Below are 16999 nucleotides of genomic sequence, written 5' to 3'. Positions count from 1 at the left end.
TGAGCTCCTTCGTTGATAACACTAGGAAATATCGGGTGGACTATCAGGCCTTTGTGGGCTTTGCTGGGGCAAAAAAGGGCAATGCTGTACAGAAGAGTATTATTTCTAGATTGATTGTTTTTATACATCAAGATCCTCTATGGGCTGGCCAAGAAACAGCCCGCAGATGGCTTGTTAACTCATTCCACCATAGTGAAGGCTGCTACCACTGTGCTGGCGTATGGTGTGTCAGTCTTGCACATCTGCTAGGCTACTACGTTTATAGAGAAGTACTGTCCGGGTGACCCGGTCTAGCGGGAAGGGCATTTTGCCCGGTGTGTCTTGCAGGATATCCTGTGAGCCACTCCATAGACCAACCACCCTAAGGAGGTACTGTTTTGGTTCACAAAGTAAGAAATCGGCGGTTAAAAGTATCCATCAGTTAAGTTATTTATCTTCAATAGTGCTTTTTTTGGTTGCTCTAACTCCGAATTCCTCATCTACCCACCCTTCTCCCCATTCTATGGAATAAATATTTATACTGCAGACTAATAATAATCCAGCCTACACATTTGCATGCTGATTTTCCCTGATTTCGAAGGCTCCGCGCCCGAAGGCATGGACAGAGATCAGTAAGAAACTGACGTCACTGCGTAGAGGTGGCACAGTGATGGTGGCCGGAATATCACATCCTGGCCAGGACGGGCCTGACGCAGAGCTGCAGGACACCATCTACCGACACACGAGGGAGTTGCTGTGAAAATCTTCAGAATCAAGTCTGGTGCCTGGGGAAATTCACAAGGTGAAGACTCTGCGGTTAGATAGTGTAGCCAACAAAAAGAATGTTACCGAAGGTAAGTAACTGTACTGAACGGGCTTCCTTTCTTCCTAAAAGGAAGAGCTTGTTTTGTACAGCTAGGCCCCTCTCATTCAGTATGGCGAACTGCTCTCCTCATGTTGTAGTTACTACTGATGCGTAAGAAATTATTCATCAGCTACCAAATCTCACAAATACTGGATTTGTGTATGCCACGAAATTAATAGAATTAGAGGGGAAATACCGTACACACATGAAACGTGGTGCTTTGATTAGAGGGAGCATGAGACAGGCATTCTAAAGCAGGGAATTGAAAGTGAAACCCAGAAGAATTGAGCTTTCTGCCAGTGGAGAGAATCTTACAAGATAATAGTGGGTAAATGATGAAATGGTGGAAGTTCAGTGAGCACTTTGAATAGTGTCTTTGGAGGTTCTTCAGTTTTGAGAATTCTCGTGGACACTAAGGTAAGCTTTGATTAGCAAATGGAGGACATGAAGACGCAGAAGGAAAGGTTTGTGTTGGTGCAGTAAACTCAATGGCATGGACAAACCAGGATGAGAGTTAGGGTCTTGGATTCCACAATTTGACAGGAGAATCATTCAGCAAGGGAAAGTCTCTGAGTGTGGCGACTTAGTCAATGAACTCTCAAATGGCTTTAGTATAGTTAGTTGTTTCTAACCGTAGAAGATTTCAACTTTTGCATGTATGCTGTGTGGCAGATCTGAAAGCAAATTAAATTGGTTCCTAAATGCACATAGGTTGTGATCACATATTGTACAGTGTGAAAGTTTTCTGCATCCGATTTCCAAATGTAACATAGTAAGTATGTTCACATTTTGTATATTACTTGTGATCTCAAGAGTAGATTTTGCTGCGTGGCTTCCTTTTAGTACTCTAATGATCTTGTCTTTGTTAGACATTTATATTTGGTCCAAACTGTTATTTTCTTATTAAAACTGCCATTTTTAATTTAAAATATTTTTATGGTTCTTAATTTTACAGGGAGTACTAAATCATACCATTCCGGTTCTGTGGATGGTGGTGGGTATTCAACAGCGAAGCAAGAGGGGTTGCTGGTGATGTCCATGCCAATGACATTGGCGTTCTGTTACATGTCGTTAGTTTGGCTAAGAGAATCAATTACACTGAGTGACCTCCTCCGGTAAGAAGAGTTGCATGCAAAAAACAATCTGTGGTCAACAATGTTGGTTATATTAACAGGGCTCTAATTATGTTATAAATGGAAATAAGATAAAGCCAAAGAACATGTGAAACTATATCTTTCTAATAAAACATTGAAGGAGTCATATTTTAAGTTGCATGCAAATACATGAAAAATTGTAGAAACAAAACTTGGGGCAAGAGGAGTTCTTGATATTGTATTGATAGTAGTAATAGCACATCCAGCTAGAATCTCTAACAGTTTATCTCAGTTGATTAACTTCGGCATCTTGAACATCTGCAAAATTGTCGAGGAAATTTCACATTATTAAATGTGTCATTAATAATTATGAAACATTAAACTATGCATTTGTTTATGAAGCATTTACATTGCTCCCTGTTTAAGCAGTTTCACTCAACTGCAAAAGGTATGTGCCTATCTTAAGAGAGAAGTTTAACTTTCTATAGACTGCATGTTTCTATGAGGAACCTTACAGATGGTACTAAACTCTACTTCCCTTTCTCAAGCATAACTAAATTTCTGATTTAAATTTCCAACCACTGATTCCCCCTTGTTAGTCTTCCCATGAGCCAGACTGGATATGGAAACTCTTGTTTCTACATGCTTTACACACTGGTAGGTGGTGCCATCTGCATTCTCACAACTCCGTCACACCATGGACGTGATGACATGAGCCACATATATTGGTGCCATCATGCCCACAGAGTTAGTTGCTCTTTTTCCACCCCATTTGATGCAGAACCAGTCCTCTGCTCCTATCAGTTTGTTTTATATTACCATGCTTTTGGCAGTTTGCAAGAATGTTGCCTCCAATGACAAAAGGCCTCAAACAAAGCAAGCATGTCGCCTAAAGATATCGGTAACACACCCACGTGACATTTGTCTGAGGTGTTTTGGCACCATTAATGACCCCAAGTCCTTCAGCAAATTCTGTGTCTGCACCGAACACCATGAAGAAGCCGGAAGCTAAACTCCGCACTGCTGAACTCAAAGGAGGTTGCTCCTGATCCAGCTCACCATCCTCGAGTAAGTCAGATGAAAGACATCTTGAGGAAAAGGCGTAAGAAACCGAAAGAAAGTTCTTTGACATCTAGACGTTCCATGGAGTGATCATACAGTCGACATTTGAGGAACTTTACTCCAGCTTTGCCTTCCTTTATGGAGGTGATGCCCCCTGTGCTCCCTGGCCCATCGTTAATTCCACATTAAATTGCAGCATTTAAGGAGTTCATGTTGCAGATTTTCAACTTTGCTGTGGCTCCCTGTGGCCACCTTCCAGTCCCATACACCCATTGGGGCTCCAAATTCACCCTCAGGGCTGACTGACCCTGTGAGAGCTCAGACTGTTCTGCAACTCGCCTCCTGTGCTGCAGGCCTTGTTGGTTGCAGTTACATCATCAACACTGTTCCTGATCCGTCCACCCAAGATACTAATCCATCGTTGTTGAGAGTTTGCTCCATGTCATGCTGTAGCACCATAAAAGCACAGCCTCTAGTTAAGTTCTCTTCACCACCACTGCTCCTCTTCATCAGTGTCAGTTCTTCAGTAGAATGGGAGTAACGTTATGGTCAGATTCGATTCTATACAGGGCCTCCCACCAATGCAGCATGATATGGACAATGAGGTGGCAGACCACTTGCACCCCCCCATGTTATACTTTTCTCAACTTTTTGTACAAAATACCAGCTGTCCGGATACCTTGCCTGAATCCACTCTGCTTTGCTATAGTGATTCAGATGCCTCAGAGTGTTTGGAATTAGTGCTCTCGACTGAAGAGACTAGGGCTAACATACTGACAGAGATACTTCAACCTGGACCTTCTATTTTTAAGACTCTGGTGCCATTCAATGTGGTCTCGGTTGGCTTAATTTCGCCAGCCTGGTTAAGTCCTTTTCAGCTCCCGGGGCAATTGGTAAGTGCTGCAAGCTTACACCTGGGGGCTAGAATTGCTATTCCAATACCTTACACCTGAGAGCCTTGTGGTGCAAGCCTCAACTTGTAAGGTCTGTCTAAACTTTTTTGCAACCACTGCCAGATAGGGAGCCTATACCTATTGATATGATGGGAAAAAAAAGTTGTCTCCTCAGCTTAGCCCCATGCTTTTTGAATGCTTGTGTCTTCCAGCTCACTTTTGATGATGTCTTTTGTACATTGGCAATGAAGTTTTGGACATGCTACTGGAGGACCTTTGTCAGTTCTTTGCTCAAACTGTACAGGATGGCCAGTATTTGACTAGACAGAGCTTGTGCTGTGGCATTGACACCACTGATTTGGTTTCCTGTGTTCAGTGGGATCCACCGTCGTCCTCCGATATAAAATCTGGATGCACTCCACCAGACTTTCTGGAACCATTTAAGCTTCCTTGGTGGACATGCCCTTTGTGGGAGCTAGAGTTTTTATCTAGACAGCTGATTAAACCATACAAGGTTTTAAGAACGGTTGGGCAATGGTGAACTCACTGCATTTGTCTTCCACAGGCTGCCAATTTCAGCTGCAGTACAGAAATTTGAGGGCTGAGGTATTTTCTAGATACCTACCCTGTTGCCAGTGTCCGCCTTTGCAGCCAGTTCAGCATTCCGCTTAGACTTTTCACTACACTAGAGGCAGAGAAGGCACCAAATGGTCGGGTACAACAGCAGCAGCATCAGTACTCCTCCCCTTCTCCGGGCAAAGCATCAAAACTGCTATTGTTCACTTTTCAGTGGACAACTGTGCCCATTTGGAGGACAGATTCAGCTTTGCCTACCGGACTTTAAATTGATCATGTGAGCCAGTGGATCCTATAATTGTTGAAGATTACAATGCCCTTCCCTTTCTGAATACCACCCTCTCATCCCCTCACATTCTTAGTCAGTCAGTCATAAAGTCTTTATTCGGTTTAAGTGCAAACCATAAAAGCATACTACAATAAATACATGTTAAAAACAAAAATTTCATTTTTAGGGAATTACCAAGCTTAAAAAGAAACACAATAACACCAATTGTTTTAACAAGGTGACGTGTCCAATTAAAAACATTAAAAGGGTACAGTTCATTTCTTCAAGGTACGAATTACCACAGTTAAAAAACTTGCAATATTGAAAGTTTCCCAGACATTGTTTAAAAGCTGTAAGTACAAGAAAGCAGGTCTCACTTGAACAAAGCCTTTATCTCTTAATATTGGGATTAAAAAACGTTTCCTAATGTCAATAAAGTGCTCACAGAAGAAAAAAAGGTGTATTATATCCTGGGGGGAGAAGTTATCACAGGAACAAGGGCCAGGGTCCAACGCCCTTTTCCAGTCTTTCTTAGCTCCAATCAATAGGTGTAGTTGATTCAATCTAAATCTGGTTAAAAGAAAACGGTGATTTGCGTTTGTTACATATCCAAGATAAGGTTCCATAAAAGGTGTTGTTTTGCAGAGCTGATGGGTCCTAACGGAACCCTTAACCAGCTCCTTCTCTTCCCTTGCCGAGGTAGATATGTACATATGAGTTTCTTTGCACCAATTAATGTCACCTTTTACCAGGGTCTCGGGAAAAAGAAACAGCTCTGGTCTACCAAGCTGTTTAGCCAGGTTCCGAATATATTTCAACCAGGGTATGTGCAAACCATGATCAAGCAAAAGACAGTCTCTCAAAATAGTGTGATTCAGGTGTAAATCCGGGTTAAGCCAAATGCTGATCCATTTAAGCATCGGGGCCAGAGCAATACTGTCTTCAAGAAAACCGATACCAAGTTCCTGATGGACAATATAGTTGGCGGTTGAGATCGGGACTGAGAGGAGGTTTTTTAAAAATCTATCCTCAACAGTCTGAATGCTTTTGGCGTTGTTAATGCCCCAGACCTCAGCTCCGTACAAGGCTATGGAGAGACACTTAGCTTTGTACACCTGGATAAGGGCCTTCATTGGTCTAGCGCCCAGTTTTCTGGCAAAGCCCAGAACACCTACTGTTGCTCTTGAAAACACAATCTTTTTAGCCATTATTTGGGTTACCCCGGAATCTCGATCATCAAAAAGAACACCCAAATAAGGAAAAGAAGAGACCCTGGATAATTGATGACCCCCACATAAAAAGGTTTTAGATTTAGCGGATTTAGGGCCAATGACCATGACATGTGATTTGACAAAGTTAACAGATAAGTCCAGAGCCTTCATAAAATCGGCAAATGAATTTAATAGCTGGAGGCCCACTCCCGTTCTAGCGATTAGGGCGGCATCGTCAGCATATAAAAGAGCAGGGACTGAATATTTCCCTGCACGGGGGATATCTTTACATAAGGCGATAAGGGTATTGTCTAAATCATTTATATACAGTGTAAAAAGGAGAGGTGCCAAAATGCACCCCTGCCTAACCCCATAAGATATGGGTATATCTTTTGTGCAATTACCCTTTTGATCGTAGCGAACTGTAGCTATTAACTCTCTATGTAGGTCCGCTAAAAAGTGGACGATATCTTTGTCTACACCAAGTGCAAGGAGCAAGGGCCATAGTTTTGATCTATTTACACGGTCAAAGGCCGAAGACAAGTCCATGAAGGCGATCAGCAAGGTTCCTTTCTTGGCCACCGTGTATTTACCAATTAAGAGTTGTAGATTTAAACATTGGTCTATGGTACCCATCCCTTTCCTAAATCCATACTGGACCATAGAGAGTTTTCCAGATTCCTCTAGCCAACCGTTTAGTTGGGCGAGGACCACCCTCCCCAAAACTTTCACTGAGGAGTCTATGAGGGAAATTGGTCGATAACAGCTCGGGTCGCCTCTATCCCCCTTTTTAAAAATAGGAACGATGACCGATTTCGCCCACGTTGATGGGAGGCCCTGTTGACAAGCATTTGTAAAAACATTAAAAAGGATTTTGGACCAGAGTTTTATATCTGATTTAAAAAGATCAGCCGGGACTCCATCAGGTCCCGGCGCCTTATTACTTGTCATTTGCAAAATAGCATTCGTCACCTCTAATTCTGTAAAGGTCAAAGTATAACTGTCAGAGTTAAATAAGGGCCCCGCCCTCGAACCATCTCCGTCATACACCTGTTTTTTTTTTTTTTTTTTTTTTTTTTTGGGTGTAAGACATTTATTGTGCAAAGGAAAGGTTACACTGCGTCACGCCAACAACCCGGAGGCAGGCCGCGATATCAACAAATGTTTTCAATTAAGGTGTACCATATTAGGAGTCATAAACAATGTCAGTATCCTACCATTCAGGGAGATACACACCCTTAACCCTGGTGAGGAGTACAAAGGTATAACCAGTGCAGAGTGGATGGTCTTACATTTTTGGGTGTCGTGGACTGGAAACGAATCCTAGGCTCACGGTCTCGTCCAGTCACTCCGGCGAGTACTAGGACCGCAGCTCATGGAAAAGGTAATGCATAGGTAAATCGTCCACTACCACCTTTTCGCCCAACCCCCCCGCAACAATCGGAGGGAAACAACAAACTTCGGTGCAGAGCTATTTCAAAAAACCAACAGACATCACATCTCACATACGCAGGGGCTCGCGTACAAGGACCCGTCCGTCATAGAGGGACGACTACAAGCAGCATTGGTGGCTGCAGGAGGATCGCAAGGCAGCAGCTATGGGGCGGGGGCGGAGGGGGGGGGGAGGGGATGCGGTCGGACAAAACAGCGGGGCGCCTGGACGGGAAGGGGGGCATCATGTCAAACCCGACAGGCACGCAGCAGGCATGGGATCCGACAATAGCAACACATTCCACAGCCCTCAGGCACATCAACCAAGCATGTATCCATCCATCCCAGCAAAATGCACACAGGGCTCAAAGGTTTCACCCCATGTCATCCGAAACACCCGTCCCAGGGGAGTCCACAGAGGCATCCGAACCCGCCCGCTCTCTAGTCCACTGCAGGAAGGGTTCCCAGATGTCATTGGGCCTAGATGCGGTGGGCATCGTCTCCCAGTAGTTTGTGAGTTGTGTCTGACCATATGTAACGTCTCGAACCCATGCGGCGAACGTAGGCAAGGCTCCACGGCCCCAGTGTATCGCCACCTGGCGTTTAGCGTAAAGCAGCAGCATCGCGTGCAGTTTCCTGTCAACGGGTTCGGTGTCTTTAACGTATCCCAGGAGCCCTAAAAGCGGAGTGGGTTCATCTGACCTGTGTAATATGTGATTGATGGCCTCAAAGATGCTCGACCAGTACTCATCTAGCTTTGGGCAGCTCCACGCCACATGGAGGAAGGACGCGTCAGCTCCACCACACTTCCAGCAGGAAGCGTCAGTGCGGATTCCCATGCGATGTAGCAGCACTGGTGTGCGATAGTACCGGTGCAGGAATTTAAAATGGACCAGTCGTAGCCTATAGTTCGGTGACAGCGCCGTGAGCTGCTTACAGCAGTATTCCCACACGTCATCTGTCAGGGTCCCGTCCAGGTCTGCGGCCCAAGCCTGTCTGGCCACAGGCACGGTGAGCGGGGCCTGCTCCTGCATGCAGTTGTACAGTCTAGATACCAGTTTCGCGGGGGAGGGTCGTGACAGCAAGTTCTGAAGGGCATCCAGTTGTGGAGGTTCCTCGGGGAATTGAGGCCACATCTTCTTGCAGGACTCCCGGAGAGAGTGATACAGAAGCGCGTCCGAGAACGAGGTAGGCTGGCCGTCCTCACGGACACCCAACGCTCCAAACGTCCCATCAGGGTAGATGTCTGCGAAAGTGGTCACCCGTCTCCCCTGGAGCGTGATGGTATCTCCCCTAGCGCAAAGGCAGGGCAGCATCGGATTGCTTCGCAGTGGAATAGCCGGCGCATAGAGCAAGGGAAGGCCCGCCCTCCGACTTAACTCCTTCCAGGACCAGCGGATCATCTCAACGGTGTCTACCTCCTTCGAGGGGCGGGAAACCTTACCATACAACGCCACCCGAAGTGGCAACGGGGCAACCGCGGCCAATTCCACCGCCACATGCGGCTGGTAGGGGGTGGGGAATACCCAGAAATGCAAGAATTGAGCCTGAGCGCACAGCGAGTATAGCTTTAGGTCAGGCGCCCCGAGGCCCCCTTGTCGCAGCGGGAGTGTAAGCAGAGCCCAAGAGGTCCTCGCCTGCCTCCCAGCCCACACCAGAGATACAAGTAAGGAGCGGACTCGTGCATGGAAGCATGCAGTCATGGGTAACGGAAGATTAACTAACAGATATAGGAATTTCGGGAGAACTACCATTTTCGCCAGTGCAACCCTCGCAACCAGGGACAGGGGAAGTTTGTTCCAGACCTCCACCCTCCGCTCCAGCCAGTCGACCGCTCTGCCGAAGTTGAGAGACAATAGTTCCTGCGTGTCCCGACTAATCCAGATACCTAAGTATTTGACCGCGTCAGTCTCCCAACGCAGGGGGTAGTCCGAAGGAGGTTGAGCTGTCTCGTCAGTTAGAGGGAATGCAACTGACTTGGACCAATTTATAGACACGCCCGCCAGACCCTCGAAACGTACAAATTCTCGGAGCAGTGGATTCAAATTCTCTGCGGGGCTGTTAACATACAGAGTGACGTCGTCTGCATAAAGAGAGATCAGCAGACTACGAGAGCTGAAGCTTATCCCTCTCGCCGTGTGGTGTTGGCGTATTCTGGCCGCCAGTGGCTCCATCGCAATAGCAAAGAGGAGGGGCGACAGTGGGCACCCCTGTCTAGTCCCCCTGGAGATGGGAAAGGGTTCGGACACCAGGCCATTCACTCGTACCCGAGCTCGAGGTTTGTCATATAGCAATTTGATGAGAGTAATAAAGTTACGACTGAAGCCCATCCTGCCCAAGACACGAAACAGGTACGGCCACTCTAACGAATCGAACGCCTTAGTCGCGTCTAGGAACACGACTGCGGCCTGGACGGAGGGGTGGAGATAATGTAGGATGGAGAAAAGTGTTCTGAGGTTGTGCGAGGTGGCACGGCCAGGGATGAATCCTGATTGGTCCGGGAGAGCGATGATTGGCAGCATCGGCTGTAATTTGTCTGCAATGATCTTGGCAAAAATTTTAGCGTCCACATTTATGAGAGAAAGGGGACGATAGGAGTCCAGGTATAATTCGTCTTTGTCGGGTTTTAATAGGGTGACAATGAGTGCCTCGTGCATGGAGTCTGGGAGGGAATTCAGCTCCAGCGCCTCTACGAATACTGAGTGCAGTTTCGGGGCCAGTTCTTCAGCATACGTCTTGTAAAACATTGTGGTTAGGCCATCTGGGCCAGGAGCTTTATTAGCTGGCATGCTCTTGATAACCTGAGCTATGTCTTGGACCGAGACAGGCAGGTCCATGTATTGTCTATGGTTGTCATTGAACCAGACAAGGGCTATAGAGTCAAGAAAACCGTCCAGGGAAGTCGGAGCAGCAGAGTGTTTGGACGTGTAAAGGGAAGCATAAAAATCGGCGAAGGCCTTCAGCACCGCCTCTTGGCCCGTGACCCGTGTCCCCTCACTATTATTGATAGTGTGTATATAGTGTGCCTGAGCCTGGGGAGCAATCAATCTAGCTAGTGTCCTGCTCGGTCTATCACCTTCCCCATATCTGCGGGCTTCGGCCTGTTTCCCTAAGAACTTCACCTCCCTCTGCGCCTCCTCGTTGAAGTCCAACAGTTTTGCCTTAAGACTACCTGCAATAGCCAACGTCGGGTCTCGGCAGAAGGCCAGGTCCAGATCCTTAAGTTCTTGCTCTAGCTGAGCCAGTGTCCGACGTATGGTATGTAGCACCCCTGCCTGCCGAGCTATACACTGACCCCGTATTACCGCCTTAAAAGCGTCCCACACCACGGCCTCAGAGGAGGCCGAACCCTCGTTTTCTGCAAAGTACTTGACAATGTCATCCCTAATTTCTTCCGTGAACACCTGATCTGTAAGGGCGTGGGGTGGCAGCCGCCATGAAAACGCCCTAGGAGCCACGTTGGGTATCCGCAGCTCTAGCATGCAGGGGGCGTGGTCCGAAAGCGACCTAGCCTGAATATCCACCTCCCCCACCCATGTAGCCACCTCAGGAGACAGCAGCCAAAAGTCCAGGCGGGACCAAGCGTCATGATGACACGTGATACAGGTCCCCGTTCTCTCCCCAGGGTGACGAAGTCTCCACACATCAGTCAGTCTCCCCTCTTCCATCACATCTAGCAACGCCTGCCTCGCTTTCGCATGCGTAGGTCTACTAGCACCCCTTCTGTCCCAATCATCGTCCAACACTACATTGAAATCCCCCCCCACCACTATCAGGTTACAATCAAGCAACACAATTTGCGCCCAAACATTGCGAAAAAAATCAGGATCGTCCACATTTGGGCCATATATAGCGGCCAGAACCAGCGGCCTACCCTGCAATGAGCCATGCACCAGTACATAACGACCCTCCTTATCCAGTACACAATTATGTTCTCTCCAATCCAACCCTTTCCGTATGAGGACAGCCACCCCCCGGGCATAGTTAGAGTATATAGCTGAATATACATGCGACCACCTGTGATGTTTCAGCCTGGGCGATGGGGTCGAGTTGATGTGAGATTCTTGCAACAAACAAATGTCTACATTGTGTCTGGTCAACATATTATGCATCAATCTGGCTTTTTTATAGTCCCCAAGGCCACGAATGTTCCAAGTCCACAATTTAACTCCCCCCATGCCTGTGGCACATCCAGGGTGACCAGGCCGCCGCCCCGCTCCCCCCCCCCCACACAAACAGGCCCAGATCGCCGCACACTCCCGCGCAGTACAGTCGTGAGAAGATAGATTGCAACGCGCTCCACCAGCACCGGTAACCAAACACTCAACATCCCCCCCCAACCCCCACCCACGCCAACCCCCCAATCAGGTTGCGCTAGAATCCCATTCGTGCTCTGAATCGCACTTGAGACAACTGAGAACAAAAACAACGGGAGATACCCCATGGGGCGAGGTGCTCCTAGCTGACACCCCTGAATACACAGGGTGGCTGCACACTGAAGGATATCCGCGACACCCGAGGGGTGCCCAGCAGCATGGATCAAACAGTACTGGAGTTGTGTGCCGTCCAATACGCCTCAGACCTGTGACACAGTCAACAACCAAGACCCCCCCAGCATGAGTAGGCCAGCTCCAGCAGTTCCAGCAGTGTCCACCATTCCACGTCTCGAGGGAACCAAACAATCCAGCAAATGTCAGCTTTAGTTGAAAGGGGCAGCACAGACCCCATTACCCTCAGTCCCTCAATCATTGTCGCTCATGCGGGCCGCGTCCTCCTCCAACCTCGGCGATTTGCGTCTGGCACCGGGGCCACTGATATGTTTAGCAAACTTTAAGGCTGACTTAGCGTCAGTGAAGAAGTGAGCAGTTCGTTCATGGAAGATTTTCAATTTGGCTGGGTATAACAAGGAGTATTGGACTCCGGCCTGCATCAGGAGTTTCTTCGCAGGTATGAACTCTTTTCTGGCAGCCTGGACGAGGGGGGTGAAATCAGGGTAAAATGAGATATGATTCCCTTTATGGATGATCTTGCCTTTTTCACGGGCCATCTGTAGGATGCGGTCCCTGTCCTGAAAATTGAGCAGCTTGGCCAATATAGGGCGTGGAGTGGCGCCTGGTGGTGGTTTCTTGCCCAGTGTCCTGTGCGCCCTCTCCACCGTGAATACCTGGGACAGGTCCGGGTCAAACAGCTCATGTAGAAGATCAGTCACAAAGACCTCCATCTTTCCGGTGTTGTCCGTCTCCGGAATGCCCGTAATTCTGACGTTGGACCTCCTGGAGCGCGCTTCTAAGTCGTCCGCCTTGGCTCGCATGGACTCCAGTTCGCGCTCAATGTTGGTTATGCGGTTTTTCGCCTGCTGCTGAAACTCGGCACATTCGGTATGTCTGTTTTCTAGGCAGTCTAGCCTCGTTTCGTGTACGTCCACTTTGGACTTGACCGCCTCTAGCTGTGTGGCCATAGCATCCAGCTTTGCGTCGATACTCTTCAAGCTAGATCTGACCTCCAGCATTAAAGCGCCAAAATCAATTTCAGCTGCAGGGCTCTTGGGAGGAGACGACGCGGCTCCCGTGTCCGCTGTTTGTTGCTTGGCCTTCTGCTTTTGGTCAAATGTCAGTTTGGGCTGTTTCGCATCCTTCGTGCCCCCCATCTCGGACACGCGTGGGACGCGGTGTGCAGGCTGTGGTATGAAGCACTCACCGGTGCGCCGCGCAGGCCACCCTTTAGGACTGGCAGGCACAGTTCGAGTCGTCGCAAGAGAGAACTGGGGGGTCAGCAGCCCCTAACCACGGTGGGCTGCCCAGTGCCCTTCGGTGACCCTTCCAAGTTCCCCCCACGATCTCCGAGTGGAGGACAGAGCGCGGGAAAGGCTCTGGCAGGATCAGGCTGAGGTTTGTAGTTCGTTTCTGTGCCCGGGAGCGGAGCTCCTATTATCAGGGCAAGATCGACACCTTCACGCCAAACGGCGATCTGCAGGGGCTCAGGGGCATGCCAAGCAAGGGGCTCTCGCAGTGTAGGCTTTAGTGCGCCACGGGTCCGCAGCTTCTCCTCTATCGACCCGGCCGCACCGCAAAATGGCGGCGTCGCTCTTCTGCCTCAGCCCCGACCTTCCCCCGATCCGTTACCTCTGTCCAATGGCCGCTCCGCTCCCTTCCTCCGTCCACAAATGTTTCCGCGTAGCGGCCGCCGGCAGCTCCCAGTCCCGCGCCAAGGGCGCCAGAGTAGTCCCCTCTCCGCCGATCTCCTTTGGCCCAGCAATCCCCGAGGTCCGGCCAGATGTCACCGCCGCCTCGGGCTCCACAGCAGCAGGCGGGCTCTAGTGTGCGGGCCGGCGCCACCCGCGGCCGCCAGGTCTCGTCGCGCAGCCACCCGCGAGCGGCAAGGATTCAGTCGATCGTGCCTCCGGACTGCCGCATCAATTACACACAGAAGCCGGGCCCCTCGGTAGCGCTGTGAAGGATAATCAAGGATTTATTCATGTGCAGCCGGCGGAGCTCGCTCAAAGAGCGGCCATCTCGCTGCTCGGTTAGCCACGCCCCTCGTCATACACCTGTTTAAAATGAGTATACCAATCGTCCTCTTGGATACCGCATTCAAGCTCGGTATTGGTTTTACCGTTAAAAAAAGGCTTATTTACAATAGACCAAAATTTCGCACTATTTTTGATGACATCAATGGACAGGAGTTCATTCCATGCCTCATCCCTAATTTCATTTTTACGTTTTTTCTGAGCCATTTTATAGGCCTTCCTACAAATGGCAATTTCTGCTCTGTCAGGTGGAACCGCTTTAAGAGCTGACATAAGCTTCCGTTGGGAAGATGAGCAGCTGTGATCAAACCATTTCTCCCCAATTTTGGGTTTGTCCTTGCATACTTTTTTGAGATCACTATTTACCTGACCGCAAATTTTATCATAGGCTGTCAGAACTGCATCACTACAGATCCCGTCTTGTGAACACAAAAGTATTTCATCCCCAACCGTGTCCCACAGGTTTTTAATGAAATCCTCTGGGACCAGCTGACACCATTTCAGGCGTCGAGTTTGATCAGTTGGCCTTATGTCCAGTATACTGACAATAGAATTATCAGATTTTCTTTTTTTGAGATCATCAGTGAGAATTAACTGGACGGGATTGTGGTCACTATAAACAGACCATTTAACCGTATATTGACTTACATTTCCAGCTAAGTTAGATGTAACAAAGATGTAGTCAATAGTGGATCCTGTGCCACTTCCTTTATAGGTCGGGATGTCATTAATGTCATTGACGGGATAGGCCAAATGATTCCCAACAAGAAGCTCGTCTAAAAATATCCCCTGTGGTGTGTGTTCAAAGTGTAGGTTACCTTGATTATGTGGACCCAAACTGTCCCATATAAAACAATTTTTAAAACCGGGATGAATATTAAAATCACCAAGCACAACAACCGAATAAGGATTTTTACAAGATTCATTATACATTTGTAAAAAATCAAATAGACTGAGTAAATGTTCATTTGGCATATTCTGAATAAATGAATTATAAAAATTTACAATGAGCCAGATCCCATTTAAGTTGGAGTGGATTTCTACTGCTAAACAGTGAGGCGAGCCTGTCTCCACTTTACTGTATTTACCATCAATGGTCAATGCGATAAGGGTTAAAAGTCCGCCTTTAGCCCTCCCCCTACTGGAGGCCACCGCTGGTGACCAAAAAGCAGAAAACCCATCCAGCAAAAAGGTATTTTCAGTGTCCCAAGTTTCTTGTAGGCCAATAATTTCGTGGCCTAATAGACTGTCCCTCCAAGTAGGGTCATGAGTTTTGTTGTTTAGGCCAGCTATATTCCAGCTAAGGACACTTGTGCCTAGAGGCATTCGCGGGGCACTGACAGTAGCATCCACTCTTTCATCAATGACAGTCCCCAATACGGGCGTAACATTTTGGGTGCCCTCTCTACTTGTGACTTGCACAGAACCACTGGGAACCATGTCCTCTCCCTCTATAGAGGATAAACTTTCCATAATAGGTCTTGAGGTAGCCCCAACAGAGTGCAGTCAATCATTGGAATCTAAGTTACTCAGAGCCTGAAAACGATTTGAGATGACAAAACCTTGAGGAAACTGGCTTTCAGGGTAACTTGCTCTAACCTCCCATGGAACACTGCGGGGTAAATTTATCTGTTGTTTATAAAAGTAACCCAATGAATGAAGGGTAATACCCTCGTCAGTGTGGGGGAGCAGAGTAGCTTTTGATAAGATATTATGCACTATGTGGGGATTTCAAAAGTTTATTACTACACAATCCCCCTTTATAGTCTTACGCGAGCGCCCAACCCAGGAAACTCTTCTCGTGGTTAAAATCAGATGGGATAAGTGTACTGGGAAACCATAATTCTTATTTAGCCACGATACTGATTTATTTTTAAGGGATTCATGGGTTTCAGAGAAAGAGTTCTGGGCGACGTCCTTCAAGGGGGGAACATTTGTTAACACTACAACAAATGGGGCACAGTCAGGGGGAGATCTGGTTTTGCTCCTCCTGAATAAGTACTTGCCGTTGCGTTATTACTATTTAAGCAACTTCCAGGAGGTGAAGTGTTATTCTCATTTGCTGTGGATTCGACAACCAATGGAACTATACTATTTAGGGTATCCTTTGAGGGCCTAGTGTTATCAGCCGAAACAGGTGGACCCTCTGCTGCTCTAATCATGTTCCCAGAGGAAGTAATCTTACGTGCCAAAAGATTACGTAGGCCTTCAATCTCAACAGATAGTTCGCCAATCTTGGTGACTAAGGGTTCAACAATTTTCAAAATTTTGGACTCTAAAAGACCTAACAAGGAATCAAGTTGATGAGAATCTAACTTGGCCATAGGGTTGTTAGGGGTGGCTAGTTCCTTGGTAACCTGAGTTATTGAAGCAGGACCCGTCTTTTTATGAGTACTTCGTAGGCAACCCTGTTTCAGATGAGTCCGTTTGCGGGATCTTAGCACTCTCTGGGTTGGCCGGTCCGGAGAGTCTTCTACGGTCTCATTAACATCAGTTACTAAATCTCTATTGACTTCAAGTGATTCTTGTTCACTAGGAAAATGATCATCCAGGGTTAATAAATCATTTTTCTCATTTAAACAATTTGTGGCATGAGATGGAGAAGAGGATAAAGTGACTGTGTTATTTAACAAAGGGCTAGTAGTCGTTAAGTTTGATCCCTGGCCTAAAGATTTGCGCCTATCACTGTTGATTTTAGTGACAACTTTAACTAAGTAGTTATCTAACGTTGCCGTAGTCGTAGATTTGCTGCCTACTACAGCTTTAGCCATGTTTGACATACCCCTGGGAAAACCTAAAACTTAGATTAAACTTAATTAAACTTTTCCACAATGTGGCAACACCAACACATATAATGATGCCTGATAGCCAAATATGAACCAGATATGAACAAGCTAAAACCAATTCTACAGAACCAATATACCGTAGATAGGGCAGATTACCCCCACCGTGTAATTAATAATATAGTCTTCTAAAGTCTTACACGTTAGTGAGGTGGCCCGTCCCGGCCTCGATCGGTCCTCTGAGGGCCACAGAGGGCCCGCCCTTTGTCCGGGCTTCGTCCGGCGCCCGCCCGCGCGCGTCCCGCGACGCG

General features: G+C 47.7%; 1 protein-coding gene across 1 annotated transcript in view; it reads left to right on the top strand.

Moving 5' to 3' along the window:
* Positions 1 to 16999, top strand: part of TAF1B (TATA-box binding protein associated factor, RNA polymerase I subunit B) — a 1023302-nt gene that overhangs the window by 320577 nt on the left and 685726 nt on the right. The window contains exon 7 of the mRNA XM_085610722.1: positions 1800 to 1959. Within this exon, the coding sequence (XP_085466848.1) occupies positions 1800 to 1959 (160 nt within the window). The remainder of the gene's footprint in view (positions 1 to 1799; positions 1960 to 16999) is intronic.

Source organism: Triturus cristatus, chromosome 6, assembly GCF_964204655.1.
Source record: "Triturus cristatus chromosome 6, aTriCri1.1, whole genome shotgun sequence".
In the NCBI taxonomy this organism is placed as follows: Eukaryota; Metazoa; Chordata; class Amphibia; order Caudata; family Salamandridae; genus Triturus; species Triturus cristatus.
The sequence above is the reverse complement of the archived record's forward strand: the minus strand, read 5'-3'. Positions and strand labels throughout refer to the sequence as shown.